Source organism: Scardinius erythrophthalmus (genome assembly GCF_964197995.2).
Source record: "Scardinius erythrophthalmus genome assembly, chromosome: 20".
Classification (NCBI taxonomy): domain Eukaryota; kingdom Metazoa; phylum Chordata; class Actinopteri; order Cypriniformes; family Leuciscidae; genus Scardinius; species Scardinius erythrophthalmus.
Window position 1 is genome coordinate 7,910,201 of NC_138240.1, and position 17,702 is coordinate 7,927,902.

The 17,702-nt window shown below is 37.6% G+C and overlaps 1 protein-coding gene across 4 annotated transcripts in view; it reads left to right on the forward strand.

Moving 5' to 3' along the window:
• Positions 1-17,702, forward strand: part of doc2g (double C2-like domains, gamma) — a 90,094-nt gene that overhangs the window by 37,561 nt on the left and 34,831 nt on the right. For 2 of the 4 annotated variants that reach the window (XM_081349244.1, XM_081349246.1), the window contains exons 3-6: positions 3,707-4,130; positions 4,821-4,900; positions 6,207-6,281; positions 14,646-14,755. In XM_081349244.1, the coding sequence (XP_081205370.1) occupies positions 3,725-4,130; positions 4,821-4,900; positions 6,207-6,281; positions 14,646-14,755 (671 nt within the window). In that variant the 5' untranslated portion in view covers positions 3,707-3,724. Of the gene's footprint in view, positions 1-2,193; positions 2,314-3,706; positions 4,131-4,820; positions 4,901-6,206; positions 6,282-14,645; positions 14,756-17,702 lie in introns of those variants that run through there. The other 2 variants (XM_081349243.1, XM_081349245.1) reach the window with 2 other exon arrangements.

A 17,702-nucleotide genomic window follows, 5' to 3' on the forward strand; every position in this document is an offset into this window, starting at 1 on the left:
ATCTCAGCACCAACTGGTCACGTACAAGCTCCCATGATGCTTTTTTTTCTCATTGTTTCCATAGTCAGTGCTGCAGCAAAGCTTTGATGATGGTGGTTTTTGTGCAGTTTTTCTGTTAGAATAGATACTTTTTCCTGACTAAACATTCTTCTGCATTTTCTTTACCAGCATTCAAAATGTTTTTTTCTTCTTTGTGGATATAACAAAGAATATATATATATATATATATATATATATATATATATATATATATATATATATATATATATTGGATTTATGATTAATAATATTAAAGTCCCCCTGTGGTGAAAATCAGCTTTTTAATGTTTAGGCCATATGTCTATGTGGTGTTTTTAATATGCTTTAAGACAAACCATGTGCAAATTCATGTCAACACAATTGCTGAGTATTTTCTCCTTTGAGATCGCTGGTGTCTGTGACGTCACAAACTACCTTGTAACCAATCACGTCAACATGCCGGCGGGCTTTAGCATATTATTAACAGTGAACTACCTTAGCAGGGGATTCTCAAGAGGAGTCAGGTTATCCCGGTATATTTTTCTGCTGATATGAAACATCTGGTAGATTTAGCTTTATGGCGGATGTATGAAGTATATTAGGTTATGATGTTATGATGCCCTAAATGCCTTTCTCCACTGATGTTCTGAGTTGTTCAAAGCGTTTCTAAGGATGCTGATTTTTAGAAGGCAGCTGTCTGACTCTGAGGTGGCGAATGGGAACATGGTTTATGTAACATTAGCAATTAAATGATTAGTTATTTGATAACATAGTCAAGCAAAAGGCTAATCATATTAATTACCGTTATGTGTCCAACGTTGTAAAGAGCGACACCATTGTGCAGTGTTTACCTTAGTAAATTGACTGTGAATCTCTGAGCTGGCGTGAGTGAGTGGAGGCGGGGCTAATTTGAATATTCATGGTTCCGCGTATACTAAATGAGGGTGTAAATTAAGTTATAGTAAATTATAGTAAATTAAAAAGGGTGTAGAGATACATTCAAGCTATTTTAAGGATTTTTTTCGCAGGTTTTTTTTTTTAAATGTTATTTTGGTGGAGTTTTATGGGAGTTTTAAGGGATAAGATTGTTGACTACAGTGGGACTTTGTTTTCACATGGATTAGTTCAATTACACAAATGTGTGTGTTTTTTTTTTGTCCATTGGTTACAAACACCTAGTTTAAACGTAATTAGAACTGTGAATTTGATCCTGCAAGCTAAAATGTATAATCATTTATATTTTAATACACTTTATGATAATGTAATAATTTCTTATAATAATATTTTAATATCATCATATTATTGTTTAAACAACTCAACAAAATCACTCAGGCAAACAAACATTTCATGAATTCTTTTTTTGTTTCATAATTGCTTTACCGAAAATGTTCAATTCGAGAACCGAATCAGATTCATTCGAAAACAAATCATTTAGTCCTAGACTGTGTCCGAAATCACATACTCTCTTGAGGTACTTATTTTGAATAAGTAATTACCACATGACTGCTAAAAAATATGTTCTATATTATGAATGTGTAGTATGACTGTAATCTGGACGTACTACATTCGCCCTGTTGTCATTATCGTGTGACCTACCAGTGTTAGTTGCGTTGCTTCTCTGCCAGTCATAAATCCTCCCCCAAGGCCTCATGGGATAGTAAAGTGTCCATTATATGCACAATTCAGAATTTATGAGTACTGTGAAATTGAACATACTTCTTTTGTCACATATTGTTTTTCGCTCTACTATATGCGATTTTGGATGCTGCCTTACTGAGCATCATGGTGAGGTGAAAAATGTCTGAATATAAAATGTTTGTTTTTAGGTTAACTATTCCTTTAAGGTAATATGGCTATACAGAAAGTGACTTCAAAAAATATTCACTTGAGTAGAATTCCGTGACAACTAGCCCCAGCGTTCTGTAACTTCTCTGCAGTTCTTTCTTGATCTTATCTTTTTACAAACTCAATATGTCTTTTTTCTTTCACATACATCCTCCGTTTCTCTCTATCTCTCTTTCTCTCATCTCAGAGCACTCTCTCATTGTTAAATCTCAGCAGTACTGTGAGAGTGGCAGATCAGTGAACACGGTGCGCAGAGAATTTATAGAAAACGTCACAACCGAGGCACGAGAGAGAGAGAGTAGTGAGAGGGGAGGGAGAGTGTGAGAGGAGGACAGAGAACGAGGGAGGGTATATTGATACAAAACGACGGTGGTTTCTCTTCAGTGTGTGTGAGAGAGACCATGAGTGGAGACAAGATGGAGTGCTGGAACAGATGAAGACTGTCATTGGGTGAGTGTGTATGTGTGAATATGTGTCTGAATGCCTTTGTTTTTGTCCACTTGATAATGCAGGTTTGTGTATCAGCTTGACCACCTGTTAGTGTGTGTGTGTCTGTGTCCACATGCACATGCACACATCTGCGTGTCTGCTAGTGATTGTATGTTGCCTGCAGGTGTAATTTATATGAGTGTACATTGGAACACATTTATGTGTGTATGTGTGTGTTTATAAGTCACTGTGCACTAGTAGCTGTGTTTATCTGCACTTCTGCTTAACTCTGCGTATGATGTGTGTCTGTTCTCGCCAACATGTGTATGTTAATGCAGCCTGACAGCCTTTGTGCACGTGACAGTGTTTTTTGTATCTTACTAGCCTCATGTGTTGAAATAACTATAGATAGACATCTGTATGTGCAAAGCACAAATATTATTGTTGAGGTTTTTTGTGCAACACTTCAATTTTAGTCAAATAATTGAAGAGGCAAAGTAAAACTGTGTAGTACATTGTGTGTTTGATATTTTAGACTTACAATAACATTCATTAGTGTGGCATTGCCAGCTATCACACAAAACAGAAAGGGAAAAAAACTTTGTTTTACCTCAAAACAGTGCCATTTTATCTCGCTTATTCTATTTTTGGCTTGTTAGACGGTCTAGTTCATGAGACAAGAATTTTACGAACTACAGGGAAAGATGTGAAAAACAGAGATTGAAAGGGAATGTGTGAGACAGAGATAGATCGCACAGAAGAGGACTCGTATGAAACAGACTCTATATCTCTGTCCTTAGGGAAGTAGTGTAATCAAAACAGCCGCATTACTGGTAATGAAAGATATTATCAGCACAAAGTCTGTCACACGTCTTTATCTGTCTGGATCAGGGGCTGTGGGGCATTCTTCTGTTTCACTTGTGTCACACCAAATATTTCATTTCAGTTTTGCTTAGGACAAAAATTGGCACCACAAAATTGGTTGGAATTGTGTAAGATGATAAAAACATATTTTGAATTAAAGACATAGTTCACCCAAAAAATTATTTACTTAAAACTATTTTTTTTTTGAGAACATAAAAACGATATTTAGCAGACTGTCCAAGCTGCTTTTTCCCCACAATGAAATTCTAGGGAAATTACCAATTAATTTTTTTTCATTTTTTCACATTTATTTTAAAGGAAATTAATTGGGTAATTTACTATTTTTAGCAATTAACTAAGGGTAATTAACTATTTTTGCTTTATTTTATTTTTATAAGTTTAATTTTACATTTACTTTAAAGGAAGAGGGAATTACCATTTACATTTCATTTACAAGTTAATTTATTTATTATTCTTTTTAGGTTTAATTTTTTAACCCATTGTTCCTTATGCTTTAAGTATAAAGCTCACTCTCTCACAATCTCCACAGTTCTTTCCAGTGGTCCCGATGAGCGTCTCCAAACCACCTCCGCCCCAATCCCATTTCCCCCCCAGCAACCCTTCCTCCCATCTCTCCCTGCCTCCATCCTCCTCTTCCTCCCTCTCTCCCTCCTCCCCTCCTTCCGCTGCGGGTCCCCCCAGCCCCGCTGTGCCTCCCCCTCCCTCCCCGGTGAAGATCTCCATGCAGGAGCACTTTGCCATCAATGTGTGCCCCGGCCCCATCCTCCCCATCCCACAGATTTCAGACTTCTTCCCTCGTTTCCACGACTTCCCCATCACCCCCCTTCCTCCCCGGGAGAAGCAGATTTTAAAGGACAAAGACAAGGACGGAGACGGGGACGGAGAGAAAGACCACAAGAGGGAGAGAGAGAAAGAGGAGAATGGAGAGTTCGTCGACTCGGATGACGATGACAGTGAGTTTGCCTCATGGCTAGTGACTGTTTCACGTTTGTATCCCTTTGCACGTGTATTTTACGCTCCGCTCTTCTTCTAAGTAATCATTTTGCAGATGCATTTTTCACAAAGCTACTGACACCCCTCTGGAACGACCTGAGGGTTAAGTGCTTCTCTCAAGGACACAATGGTAATAATACCTGGAGGAGTCCTTGTTGGCTTCGAACCTACAACCTGTGTCATTACTAGCCGAAATCTTTAACCACTAGACCACATCAGCCCAGTCACTTTCTTTCATTGCATGCTTCTCTATTACATAACTCCCCACATAGATAAATCCATTGACATTTCTTGTTCTGGATTCCCTTTGTTTGACTGACTGATTTTATTCACCAGTAAGCAGCCAATGAGGCATGTGCTCTTCCCATCTGCCTGGACTTGCATCTCACACTGTTCAGTATTGATTGCTTTGTGTGGTGTTGGCCGGATTGGTGTGAGTGTGTGAGATAACTGAGGTACGCGATCGGAGTGTTAAATACTTCATTAGTCTCTGTAATGGTGCATAAACATTACAAGCCCTCTGTATGTGCACAGCCCTGATTAGGTTGTTACAGGCAAGGCTGGTTCCCTGCTTAGTCGTTTGGGTTGTTATAGACCTCTATTTTTGCTAATGTGCATGCAAGATATTAAGTTATTCTTTTTTTTTTTAGCCTACCTGGGAACTCTGGAGTTCAACCTGCTATTTGACCAAGACAATAACTGCTTGCACTGCACCATCCACAAGGCCAAGGTAGGTTTACACAAACACTACCGGGTGTTTGTTCAACTATAGGCATTGTTGGGCTTGTGCACTTTTAAAAATAAACTCTCTTAAAGCACATCCACGCTCTCACTCGTTCTCTTAATAATGTCTAAAAGTTTACTTTTTTGTTCTATTCTTACGAATCTAATGCATTTTTTCACCAAATCTCCAATGATGTATTGTGTTTAATAATATTTAATGGTGGAAATTACAATTGACTCCTGTCTTGCTATGGCAAATTTTGTAGCCAGCAAGCATTATCCAGTATGTTTTTGTACGCTTTGCACCATATGGCAAATTTAATAGCTTGTTTGGAAATTACACACAATAAAAAGATTCTGATTACAAATGATATTTTTATATTTCAACTTAATTTTTCCTTCCAACGCAAACAAGTGCTTTTGAAAAACCTCAAGTGAAATAAGCCGAAAAGTGTTTGCTGTAGTTAAAATGAATTGGAAACCGAGGGGCAGTCATAATTTAGTTTCACAGATTAGTTCACATTTTTTAGATTATAATGCAGTAGTTGTAGAATGTAATGATGTATATTTTAGTCTTGGTCTGGTAAAAGAGTAATAAATAATAAAACAAAAAGAAAAAAGTTTAAATCAAAAACTGGAACTTAAAATTGCCTTTAGATGAAGAAACCCTTTTGCACAATTGACATTTTGTGGCATTTAGTCTTTGCTAGGGTACTGCTTACAATTGTAATTATATATATATATATATATATATATATATATATATATATATATATATATATATATATATATATATATATATATATATATATATATACTATATATATATATATATATATATATATATATATATACTATATATATATATATATATATATATATATATATATATATATATATATATATATATTTATATATATTACTCATTGTGCAACCATTTGCAAAATACTGTCCAATAAAATGCTGTCTTTAATGAGTATGTTCATACCATTACTATTAAACAGTGAATTTACTAAACACAAAATTTACTTGCATATAATGTGCCAAATGAAAATAAAATATTTCATCTCATGGTTTATCTTCAGTAAGCAAAAAACAAAAAAATAAACAAAAAAGCTTAAGTTAAACAGTCTTGACTCTTATGTCACACGCGTCAGTGCGTTCAAGGATTCCCCTCTGGTCCAGACAGAGACAAAAGTGTGCATATTACTGGAAGGATATGATCTATTAACCTCTTACCCCATCAGGACATGTGTGCACATCTTGTGTGACATGAAGTCTATGTGCTTTTCTGTGTTTGTTTGTGCCCACAGGGACTGAAGGCCATGGACTCCAATGGACTGGCTGATCCATATGTGAAACTCCACCTCCTGCCTGGAGCAAGCAAGGTCACTGCAACCTTCTCACATGCACACAGCATGGTTAAACTCTCGCAGCACCATCAGCACAAGTTGTGATTCTCTGACACTCACATACACACAGTTCAACACTTTCATTGCACAAAACACACAGGCGTTATGTGCGCATGCATCGCCGGCAGGGCCGCCTGTGAGCACTGAAGCTGTTCATTTGAAGAACGTGTGGTGGAAACTGGTGGATTCAGTATGTGCTTCAGCACTGAATTATTCTCGCTTTCATTTCCTCTGCATGTATCAAAGGCATGGCGCTCTAATCTGTTCAAAGGAGGACAGGCTGAGACAGGAGCAGCCAGAAGCGTCCTGTCTTCTCTCCAGCGGTTTTTACTCTTCTCCATCCCTCCCGCGCTCTTGTCCAAATCTCTGCCACTATCTCTCTGTCTATCTCCACATGACCCACTTTGACCTTGGAATACCAACACAGTGTTGCGTGCAGGATGGGAGGGAGGGATGGAAAAGAGAGAGAGACAGATGAGGGGGGACAGCAGCAGGTGGTTGTCATGGAAACAGCACAGATTGTTACACGACTCACATCAACAGAAAAGCGTATATATACAAGAGGGAAAGGGAAAGCGAGAAGCGTCACGTCTTGCGTATGCTTCCGTGCGCCAGCCGGGTAAATATCGACCGCGAGGATTATACAGACACCTCTGGGCTTTTAAAAGGTGTACGAGCCGGAGGTGATGGACGTGTATGCGTACGTCCACCCCTCAGACGTATAGACACGCATGCAAGTACGTGGGTGTGCAGGCATTTAAAGAGCTCTCCTTTTGCCCTTTTACACGCTTCATGGTTTCATTTGCATTCACATGTGATCTAATAAAGGAATAGTTCCTGAACAATTTGTCCTTTACTCACCCTCATGTCTTGCCGTATGACTTTCCTTCTTCTTTGGAAGATGAAAAGATCTGTTTTGTCCATGCAATGAAAGTGAATGGTGACCATGACTGCTTAGCACGATTTTCAGTTGTCACGTCTTAAATTTCAATCTGTTCCTCACATCAAGCGTTGTATGGCTTCAAAAAACTTGGAATATAGTGCAAAAGTACACTGCCCGTCCAAAAAAAGTCTAAATGCTTAAAGAGTCTATGACTAGATCATTATTGCTGTGATTATTATGTTTCTAGCATGTTATATGTTTGGCTAACCTTAATTGATGGAGTGTGTAGCTTTTCATTTCTTAAACAATCATGTAGGAAGACACATCATGGCCATATTCTAGGATGACAAGGATGTCAAGATGCATCAGCTCAAATTGTGAAAGAATGGCTGGGAGGGAGCATGAAGAATCATTTTCACACATGAATTGGCCAGACCTTAAATTCATTGAAAGTCTTTGGGATGTGGTGGAGGAGACTTTACAGAGTGCTGGACTCTTGCATTGTCAATACAAGATCTTGACCAAAAATTGATGCACCTGTTCATGGAAATTAATGTTGTGGTGTTATTTCCATTCTTTCACACTTTGAGCCTGATGAATCTAGGACATCGTGCTATTTGGATGTGAAGAGACTTTCAACCAGCATAACAAAAATTCTAGAACTAATCCCCTACCCTGCCTTTATTGTTTAACATTCTACTAGTTCTCAAGGTAAATTAATTGCAACAGTTCTATCATAAAAAAATTGAACACAGTACGAAGGAAAGAAAAATTTTCTCTTTTGAAACCACATGTCCAAGAATGTGAATGACAAGAGCACATAAATACCATAATGTAAAATTAATAAATTTATGCACATTTAAATGTGATCCATTTCCATTTACTTTTCGACCTAACACAAAATTGCACATATTTTTGAGTACAAATGCACAGTGTTCGCATTTATTTGTGCATTAAATTACATATCAATTTTTGTCTTATATTGTGATCTCACTTTACAATATATTTTTGTCCATACATTTTGGAGACATGTTCTTAAATATGACGCATATATAAAAAACACATACATACATGCAGAGTCTTTAATCATCTCCTTATTTAATCATGTTGTATTAACCCAGCTGTTCCACTATCTCGTATCTACTGAAGGTTCCCTCGGCACTCGTGCCTTTTCCGTGCTCCTTTGACTCATGCCAGGTACTAAAGCGAATTTGATGTGTGCGCCTGAAAAGGAAATACATGGTTCTACGTCTAAATAAACTCAATTCTTGTTGAGAAAAAGGAGACTGAAACATCAATTGTGAATGTGGAGGCCAAGCTTAGGTCAGTCCACCCCTGGCCACCCCCTAGCTCCGCCCCTGGTATGAAACCAGACTTGTCCTTCGGGGGGTGCCGGGAACAGTTGCGTGAAGTGTTTTAAGTAATTAAAAAAAAAAAAATTAATTAAATATAAATATTAGTTTAAATCTGTTTTAATTAAAATACTAAAACTAAACCTGAAATAAAATTAAAGCTATAATATATATATATAAAAAAATATATAATCTAAATCAGTATATTAAAAAAATACTACAATAGCTAGTCTCCATCCACTTTCATTGTATGGAAAACAGCATCCTGAACATTCATCAAAACGTCTCCTTTTTTGTTTAACAGAAGAAAGTCTCACAGCTATAAGACGACATGGTGATGTGTTAGTTTTGCATGAACTATCCCTTTAACCAACTTCCTCTCATGCTGGCACTCCATCAGCATCCCATAAAAAGTGCAGGAAGCAGAAGGAAAAAAAAGCGAGAGGGAGAGATTGTGGGGCTGGTGAGTGGCCCCTTCTTAGTCGAGTGTATGTATGTGTGTGTCATCACACAGCATGGAGAATGAGATATCTGAGTCACACACTCTCTCCCAAGCTGCTGCTCTGGGAATCTCACTGCTCTTGGCCAGATGGAGGGAGGAAAGAGAGAGAGAGGGGGAGAGAGAGAAAAGGGGGATGAGAGAAGTGGAAGATGAGGATGAAATATTTAGAATAAAATGCGATAGCACCGATTTGGCAGGAGCAGAGAAAGACCGGTGAAACCATATGCTTTTGCAAAGATGAGATGTGAGTGAGGATGTTGGAGAGAAAGTAGATGGAAAACTAGCAGGGGTATTTAGCTATTTTTTTGTCAATTGGATAAATGCTTTTAGGGCAAAACCAGATCATGAGTGATCAACCAATAATTAGTTTTTATGGCTAACACAGTATTTACTATTTAAAGGACCATGTTTTTAGTCCAATTAACATCAATGAAACTTACAGTCAACATGAAAATAAAGTATACCCTATTTACTTTCTTAATGCACATTTCTAGTCTTATTGTGAATAATTCATCAATACACATTATTCCAAGGTAGAAATAAAGCAGTGAAATATGGGGTCAGTGAAGCGGCTTCTCGAACAAGAAAAAATGTAGGTAGACAGTTTGTCCCGCCCTCACTGCAGTAAACACGTCATCAGAGAAGAGATGTCACTTCAAGAGGGAGGGGAAGATATTTTGATTAAAGATTACAAGGGCCCATCAATTGGGCCCTGGAAAAAAAGAAGTATCACAGTCTTCACAAAAAATATTAAGCAGCTTTTCAACATGTTTAAATTAATATATATATATATAACAGTTATTTTAAATTGTTAATATTTCACAATTTTACTATTTTTTTTACTGCATTTTGATCAAATAAATGCAGTCTTGGTGAGCATAAGAAACTTTTTTTTTCAAAAACATAAAAAAAAAGTTACAGACCCCAAACTTTTGAACAGTAGTTTATGTATAGGCCTATATGATATTATTTTACCGTAAGAACCCAACACCATGTTTTGTACTGTTTGGTAATTTTTTATTGATTTGAATGGCAAATTGATATATTAAATGCTCAGTACCATAGTCTTACCATCTGACGCCATCACTGTACCACGGTACTGCCAGAGTATCCGTTTCAATTAAATCAATTGCGGTTTGAATGATGCATCTCTTCCTCAAGTCCCAGTAGCTGTTTGCTCAGCTGGTGCTGTTTTAATGAATTGTTACATGTATTTTTTGCTGATGTCTGTTGGAATTAAAGTGTGTTTATTCATTTGCCGAGCATCCTCAGGGGGTGAGAGAGAGGATAGCCAAGCTTGGCTGGTTCCAGCATCAAATGCAGCAGTGCAGAGAGTAGAGCAGAGAGAGAGAGAGAAATGAAATATGCAGAGAAGCAACATGTTCTTCAGGCAATGAATGACGTGGACTCGCTCTGACGTGGACGCGAGAGAGTCTGCGGTTTGGGAGATTGTGTTTGTGTATTCACAGCCAGAACATTTCTTTGATTTAACACTAATTTAACTAGTGTTTAACTAAACGAGCTTTTGGAGGGTAATTGCCCAGTTTGGGGAGTTTAGTATGCATGTCAGGGTATTTTGAAGCTGATTTTTAGGGATGAACTGGAGGGAGTGATGAACTGTGTGTGTGTAGGGGGGGGGGGGGGGGGTCAGATTTGGCCTACATTGTGGAGCAAACGTCCCCACAAGCAGTGGCATCATTTTTGAGGGTGTACTGGCTCACTCTGTTACTCTAGGCTGGATATGACATGACTAAAGGGGAAAAAACACTTTTTAACTTGCTTTGTAGTGCTTTGTGTAAGAGTGGTACAGTTTTTGTGTCGTGTGAAAGGGGACTAGGGTACAAAACTTGACCTAATATGTAGTTGTTGTTGTTGTTGATGTTTTTGTTTTTTTTATATACTATGCACAATTTCAACTGACCTTGACAGCCAGTGATCATCATGCATTTTCGTTGGAAGGAAAATAACAGTTTTGACATTTTATTTTACAGGACAAAAAGTCATGCATGTTAGGAGCAACATTGGGTGTACATGAATGATGACAGAATTTTTAACTTCAGTGAACTGCCAACATTTAGACAAAACACCTTTTTTTACTTAAAATAACCTTAATTTGCTTAATTTAAAAAAAAAAAAAATTGGAAGTTGCATTTAAAATTGGCCTGATGCTTTTGCCCACAAGGATAGTAAAACATGAAACTATGGTTTGTGGTACTTATTATTATTTATATTTATTTATCTATCATTCTATTGTTCTATCTTTCATTCTATCTTTCGTTCTATCTATCAATCATTCTGTCTGTCCATCCATTCAATCTTCATTTACATTTATTCATTTATCAGATATCTTTTTTTATCCAAAGCAACTTACAAATGAGGAATACAACCAGCGATTAATTTTTGAGGCAATAAATATGAGAATTGCTAGTTATACAGTTTCAGATATCTGTCTATCTGTCTGTCATTCTTTCATTCTATCATTTGATTTTCTGTCTATCAATCTATCATCTATGTCTAGTTTATCAGTCTGTCTGTTGTTCTTTCATTCTATCATTTGATGGTTCTGTCTAGCGTTCTGTCTGACTATCTATCTATCTATCTATCTATCTATCTATCTATCTATCTATCTATCTATCTATCTATCTATCTATCTATCTATCTATCTATCTATCTATCTATCTATCTATCTATCTATCTATCTATCTATCTATCTATCTATCTATCTATCTATCTATCTATCTATCTATCTATCTAGGGTTTTGGGTTAGCCTTATTTAAATGTAAATACACAGTAGAGGTTTCTAGTATGTCCTCATTTAGATACTGTAGCTACATAAACAAGTGTATGTTTGTGAGTATGGGGGAGCAGATTTTAGGGTAAGACACAGAAGGGGTGATGATTTTGTGTGTGTGTAAGTCAGATGGGAGGTGAGCTGGGGAAAGCCTCCTGTCCTTTCTCTCCTCTGCAAAGTAGGTGAGCAGATGTCTGCCTTTCACCTGAGGGAGAAGAGATAAATGATGTTTCCTCCGCTGTCCTCCCTGACTGACTATCTCTCTTCATCTTTCCCACTGTCATCTTTAACCAGATGCATCATGCCCATTCAAACTGGGGGCATGTGCCCTCTCAGATTTAAAATTCAGAAGTAAATTTGAAATCCAACTTACATAAAATTATTTGTTGTAAATTATTATTATTTAATTTTTTGCAGGTAAAATAATGTCTGAAACACTGGCACATTCACACATCTAAATTTGGATCGTCTAGCTTAGTTGCACCTGAGTCTCAATTCTTTTTTAGCAATATAGCAAAAAAAAAAAAACTTTTATCTTTTTCTGCATCTAATCTCACCTTGGCCACAAATGGACTACTCCTGTCAGTGATGGGTACAATAAGAAAATTTCCAGCCATAAATATTTTTTAACCAGCATGATTGTTTTTTTAGCATTATATTGTGTTATTTGGCCATTTGAAACGTTTTAAATAGCATTTTTGTCTTTGTAGTTTTTTTTTATGAGTAATGATGTGCCATTTTTTATTCTGTGCCCTAGCCAGGTGCAATGAGATAAGATTCCCGTGACAAAAAATAATGGTCTGTTCTCACTGAATACAAAACTGTGGTGCAAACTCACAGCCACTCAGAACATATTTGATGTTTAATGTGCCGTTATGCACAGAACTGTATTTATAAATATTTATTTTATGTTCATACAAGACCAACGTAGATCCTCTAGTGCAACCTGTGATTGAGTGCTTTGTTCAAGGACACAATAGTGATGAATCGTGGGTTGTCCCTTGTAGGAACTGAACCAGCCTTTCAGTTACTAGCCCAAAGCCTTAAAGGTCCCATTCCATGGATTATTTTTATTATTTTATCATGTTTCCAGGGGTGCCCTTATAATGTTAGTATGTTTTTTAGATCAAAAATTGTTATAATTTAGAAATAAAAGGCATATTTCCTAGCCTGATTTCATTCCCTGGTTTGAACACTCTGTTTGAAGGGGCGTGTCTGCTGTGAGACTTCAGTGTAAACGCCCACTGCTGTGATTGGCTGAAATGCTTGCATATGAAATATCTGGCATTACATGTGGAACTATCTGGAAAACTTTTACTATTACAGCTATTATACGTTTTTACTAATACAGCTATCAGGATTAACGAATCGTGAGAAGTTTTTTAAGTATTTAGATCTATTTCAATCACATAAAAAATTGTAGTGATGAGCATTGAGCAGATGACAGCCTGTTGATCGCGTGAAAAAAGATCTTATCATTGCAACGCAGTTTCTGCACTCACGAATGATTTCACCAATGCAAACATGAGGCATATAAATATAGTAAGAGCTTCGTTGTGCAGTGTAACAGCGTCATTGATTTCATAACGAGTTTTGGCAAGTGTCCAGATAAACTCGCGGTGTGTGATTAACAGCTTTGGTGATTGGAAAGGGATTGTTCTTTGATCGCTTTCTGTATATTAATCACAGTTTAAGTAAGATTATTTTCATCCTACTAAGAGAAACGATGTGAAGTTGATCGCTACTTCCATAGTAAATCACTACTTGTACTTACCGCTTGCTGGAATATAGTTGAAATTGTCCCCTTCGTCAGTATGAAACGCTGAGAGAAGCCTGCTTGATATTATCCCTGGTTAGAAAAACAGTCCGTGGTGAAATGGACAGAGCAAACTAACAACTTTGAATTAAACTTTTGCGGTATCCGATTATAGATAAACATCAACCGTCTGTTGACATTTCGCCATCAATACGCCTGTGTTCCTGTGGGTGGAGGTTAGTCTAAACACGGTTCTGGTGATGTCATTAATGAAGGAAGTAGAGGGGTGTAGTCCAATCGAGCCATTTTATGTAGTCAACTTCTGTTAAATAAAATATCTCGCTTGGCATTGAACTTTGAGCTTTATAATTTTACAGATATTATTTATACTCTAACAACAACATTACACACTAACTAAAGTTTGAAACATGGGATCACGAAGAACGGGACCTTTAACCACTACACCACCACCCACTTCACAAAACTAGCTCGACTGAGCAGCAGCCGATTCTAACAGATTCTTTAAATTGAGAAACTATATACAGCAGTGGTAATTTCTGCACAGATGGGAGCTCGGGGTGTTAATTATTTCCCCCAAAATGCTCTTAGGTGGTGAAATGTGAAGTAATGTTTATTTTGGGCATGATTGTGCTTCTGGTTTAGTGGTGAGTTTAGTGTTCAGTTTCTTCATTTAAGATGTACTGGGGTAATGTGGTGTAAACCCCCGCCCCTCATTCCAAGCTAAACTCAAAAGTTGGCAACCCTGCTTAAGAGAGCATAAGGTTTTTGGGGAATGATAAATGGCTGCATAGGAGAGGTCGTGCAATATCCCTCATTACTGACCTCATAACTATGTGTGCACGCTCCCTCATTTACATTAATATGGGTTCATCAACATTTGACTGATGGTAAGAACAAGTTTATGTGCGGGCACAGCTGTTGTAAACCCAGCAGAAATTTTGCATGAGCAGCTTTTCTGCACACTTGTTTTGACCCAGTGTGTCTATAAATTAAATTCATTATCATTCTTAATACACTCTACCTCTCTCTTTCAGGCAAACAAACTGCGCACTAAGACTTTAAAGAACACACTGAATCCAGTGTGGAACGAGACGCTCATCTATCACGGCATTACGGCTGCTGACATGACCACCAAAACCCTCAGGTACAGTACCACCTCCATTCCCCATGATTCTCACCTGCATCCAACTATTTTTGGCTTTACTTGCACTGCTGAATTCACCCTTTGAGTAGGCCTATATGGCTTTCTGTAAAATCCCACGAGTGTCTCCGTCCAGCTTATTAATGACAGTGAAAACATTTTTGAGCCCCATTTGTGTGCTGTGCATGTGTGAATTTCTTTACTTCATGATGTTCAGGACAAGTCAACTCTTTGTCACACGGAGCGCATTGTGTGTGGGCATGTATGTATGTGCGCATCTTTGACAGCATGTAGTGGACGTCTCTGTGGTGCAATAACACACATTAGCCTTAAGGTAACACCCACACTTGGATCTAACCTTCTGTGTAGAGGAATGCTACAATTTGAGCAATAAAACTCAGAGGACTGAGTGAGATGGGGCCATTTCTCTACAAATGTAATAGAAACCCTTCTGATCCACAGCTGGGAAACAAACCTAGCAGGAGCTCTAATAGGGAGAGAGAGAGAGGGAGAGATAAAGAGAGAGTGAAGCTGTTTGCCTTACTTGTTCCACTTTTTGGTTGAGACCGTGAATAATTCTAGTTTCATACTGAAATGGTTTTTAACTCGACCCCGATTTACCTCAGCACTGGAGAAATACCTTCAATCCAGAGATTTTTGCCTCCGCAGTGAAACTGTTTAACACAGAAGCTTCTTGTAAATTAAAAAAACAAACAATTAGATGCATAAATTCTGCCAAAAGTGACACAAGCCAAACTGTTTCTCGTGGCGAACATGGATTCTTACCACTTTTGAATCCCAAAGGATGAGTTTGATTTGATGATTCTTTATGCTCTGTTACGCTCTGTGACCATCATTCTGAAGAGCAGGTTGTTGGAGCCCAAGGCGTAGATGGAGTATGTCACCACAGGCAGCGTCAGCACCTTGTCACAGTGGCTGTGTCTGGGCTATGACAGCTGGCTAATCTCAAACCCGACTGCAGTCGTTCAGTGCAGGGAGAGGCGGCAGGGATGAATATTTTACGTATAAAATTCCAGAGCAAGTATTTCCCTCCATATGACCCCCTGTCAATAAATGTCCTTTCTTTCTTCAGCTTTTGTCATGTGAATGTCATTTCTCAATGAGAACAATGACTGCTGTTGGCAGGGAATTTTTTTTAAGAATGGCTGCGTTATCAATAGTGCCATTGTGCCATTATATAAAAGCATCCTATGCTATTAGCGGAGTCATTATCATAACGGATGTCACGGAAGCATATAGTAGGTGTGTTCATTGTTTATTAGTAGACAGTGTGTGTTGAGCTGTGGTCTTTTAGGAGCCTAGCTGACAAATTTGTTTTGCCACATTTTAAAAACACCTTAACCAGATGTGACACATTTCAAGTGTCATTTTTCTGTCCTTACTGAAAGTGAAAAAGCATGATGCAACAATTGCAGCTAATCAGAGCAATTTCATGTTTAATTTTGGTGAAGGAATTTGATTCATTGTAGTGAAATGAATCTTTGAATCTGTTCACTATTGAATCTATCTGTCTGTCTGTCTGCCTGCCTGTCTGTCATTATATCGTTAAATTGTGCGGAGCAGATTTTAAAATTTGTTAGAGAGGGCCTATTATTAGTATAATACAAAGTCTATTTTGTTTTTGGGGTCTTCTAGAATAGTTTTTTTTTTTTTTTCATGCTTGAATGTTAAAAAAAAACACCTTGTTTTTTACATTTTTGCAGCACCTGCTCCTTCCCAGTCTGTCAGTAATGGCCCGATATACTTAAAAGGGCACCTATTATGCCTCTTTTCACAAGATGTAAAAATATTTTGCCTTTGGCTTGCTCAGTTGGGGATATTTGGGGATATTTAATTGAATTAATCAATCAACGATACCATTGATCAGCATTACCAAACGTGGACGTTCCACTAGAAACAAACATTGATGTATTGTTTTAATTTATTACTGTGAAGCTGCTTTGATACAACCTATGTTGTGAAAAGCGCTATATAAATAAACTTGACTTGACTTGACTTGACATGTAAAATAAGTCTTTGATGTCCACAGAGTGTGTATGTTTTAGTTCGAAATACTTACAGATAATTTTTTACTGCATGTTTAAAGGAACACTTCGACTTTTTAGTGGCCATGATCACGAATCATAGTTATTCAAGTTGGTTTTGTTGACGGAACGGCGCTTCTCGGGTGCTGCGCTAATCACTCCGCCCAAGTAGCAGTGCTTCGCCTTCTGAGAAAATAGTTCCCAGTATTTAAACGTTTAAAAAATGGCTGTCTCATATGACCTTGTTATTTGTACACACTGTGACTATACAAATCACAACATGTAAATAGGAAAATGTTGGCATTATTTTGTCACTTATTGGGATTAGTATGCTAGCTGTAGCCATTTACATCCAGTCTTTGTGCTAAGCTAGGCTAGCGGTGGGTGCGTCAAACAGACTTAAAGCACGCAGAGAGATGAAAAAGGTATGTATGGACTTATCTAACTCTGGGGGATACAGTGAATAAGCTAAAGTCCCAAAAAGTCGAAGTGCCTTTAAATTGTCACATTTTGGGGCTGAGAAAAAATGCAAATGAGCTGCTGCTCTCGGCACAGAGGGCGGAGCCTCACAAGCTTGTTCTTCAGTCAGTGTCAGAACAATCTCATCTCACGGAATGAAAATATCAAAACAGAAATAAAAAATATAAAATATCAAAATATATGGTGCATGAAGATAGAACAGGTATAGTTTAGGTTAATTATGGTTATAACTTATTTTTCATCTTGCTTTTTATCCACTATTAGTACAAACCTGTTGTAGCGCCTCCTAATGATGGCCAAACATTTACTGATGATTTTTATGAAGTTTATCACACAAAAGATGAAGCATCAGTTTTACTCCAGAAAATCACCATAAGAGCTGAATAAACACAGTATTTATTGTGCGCATATAAAGTCTTATCCAT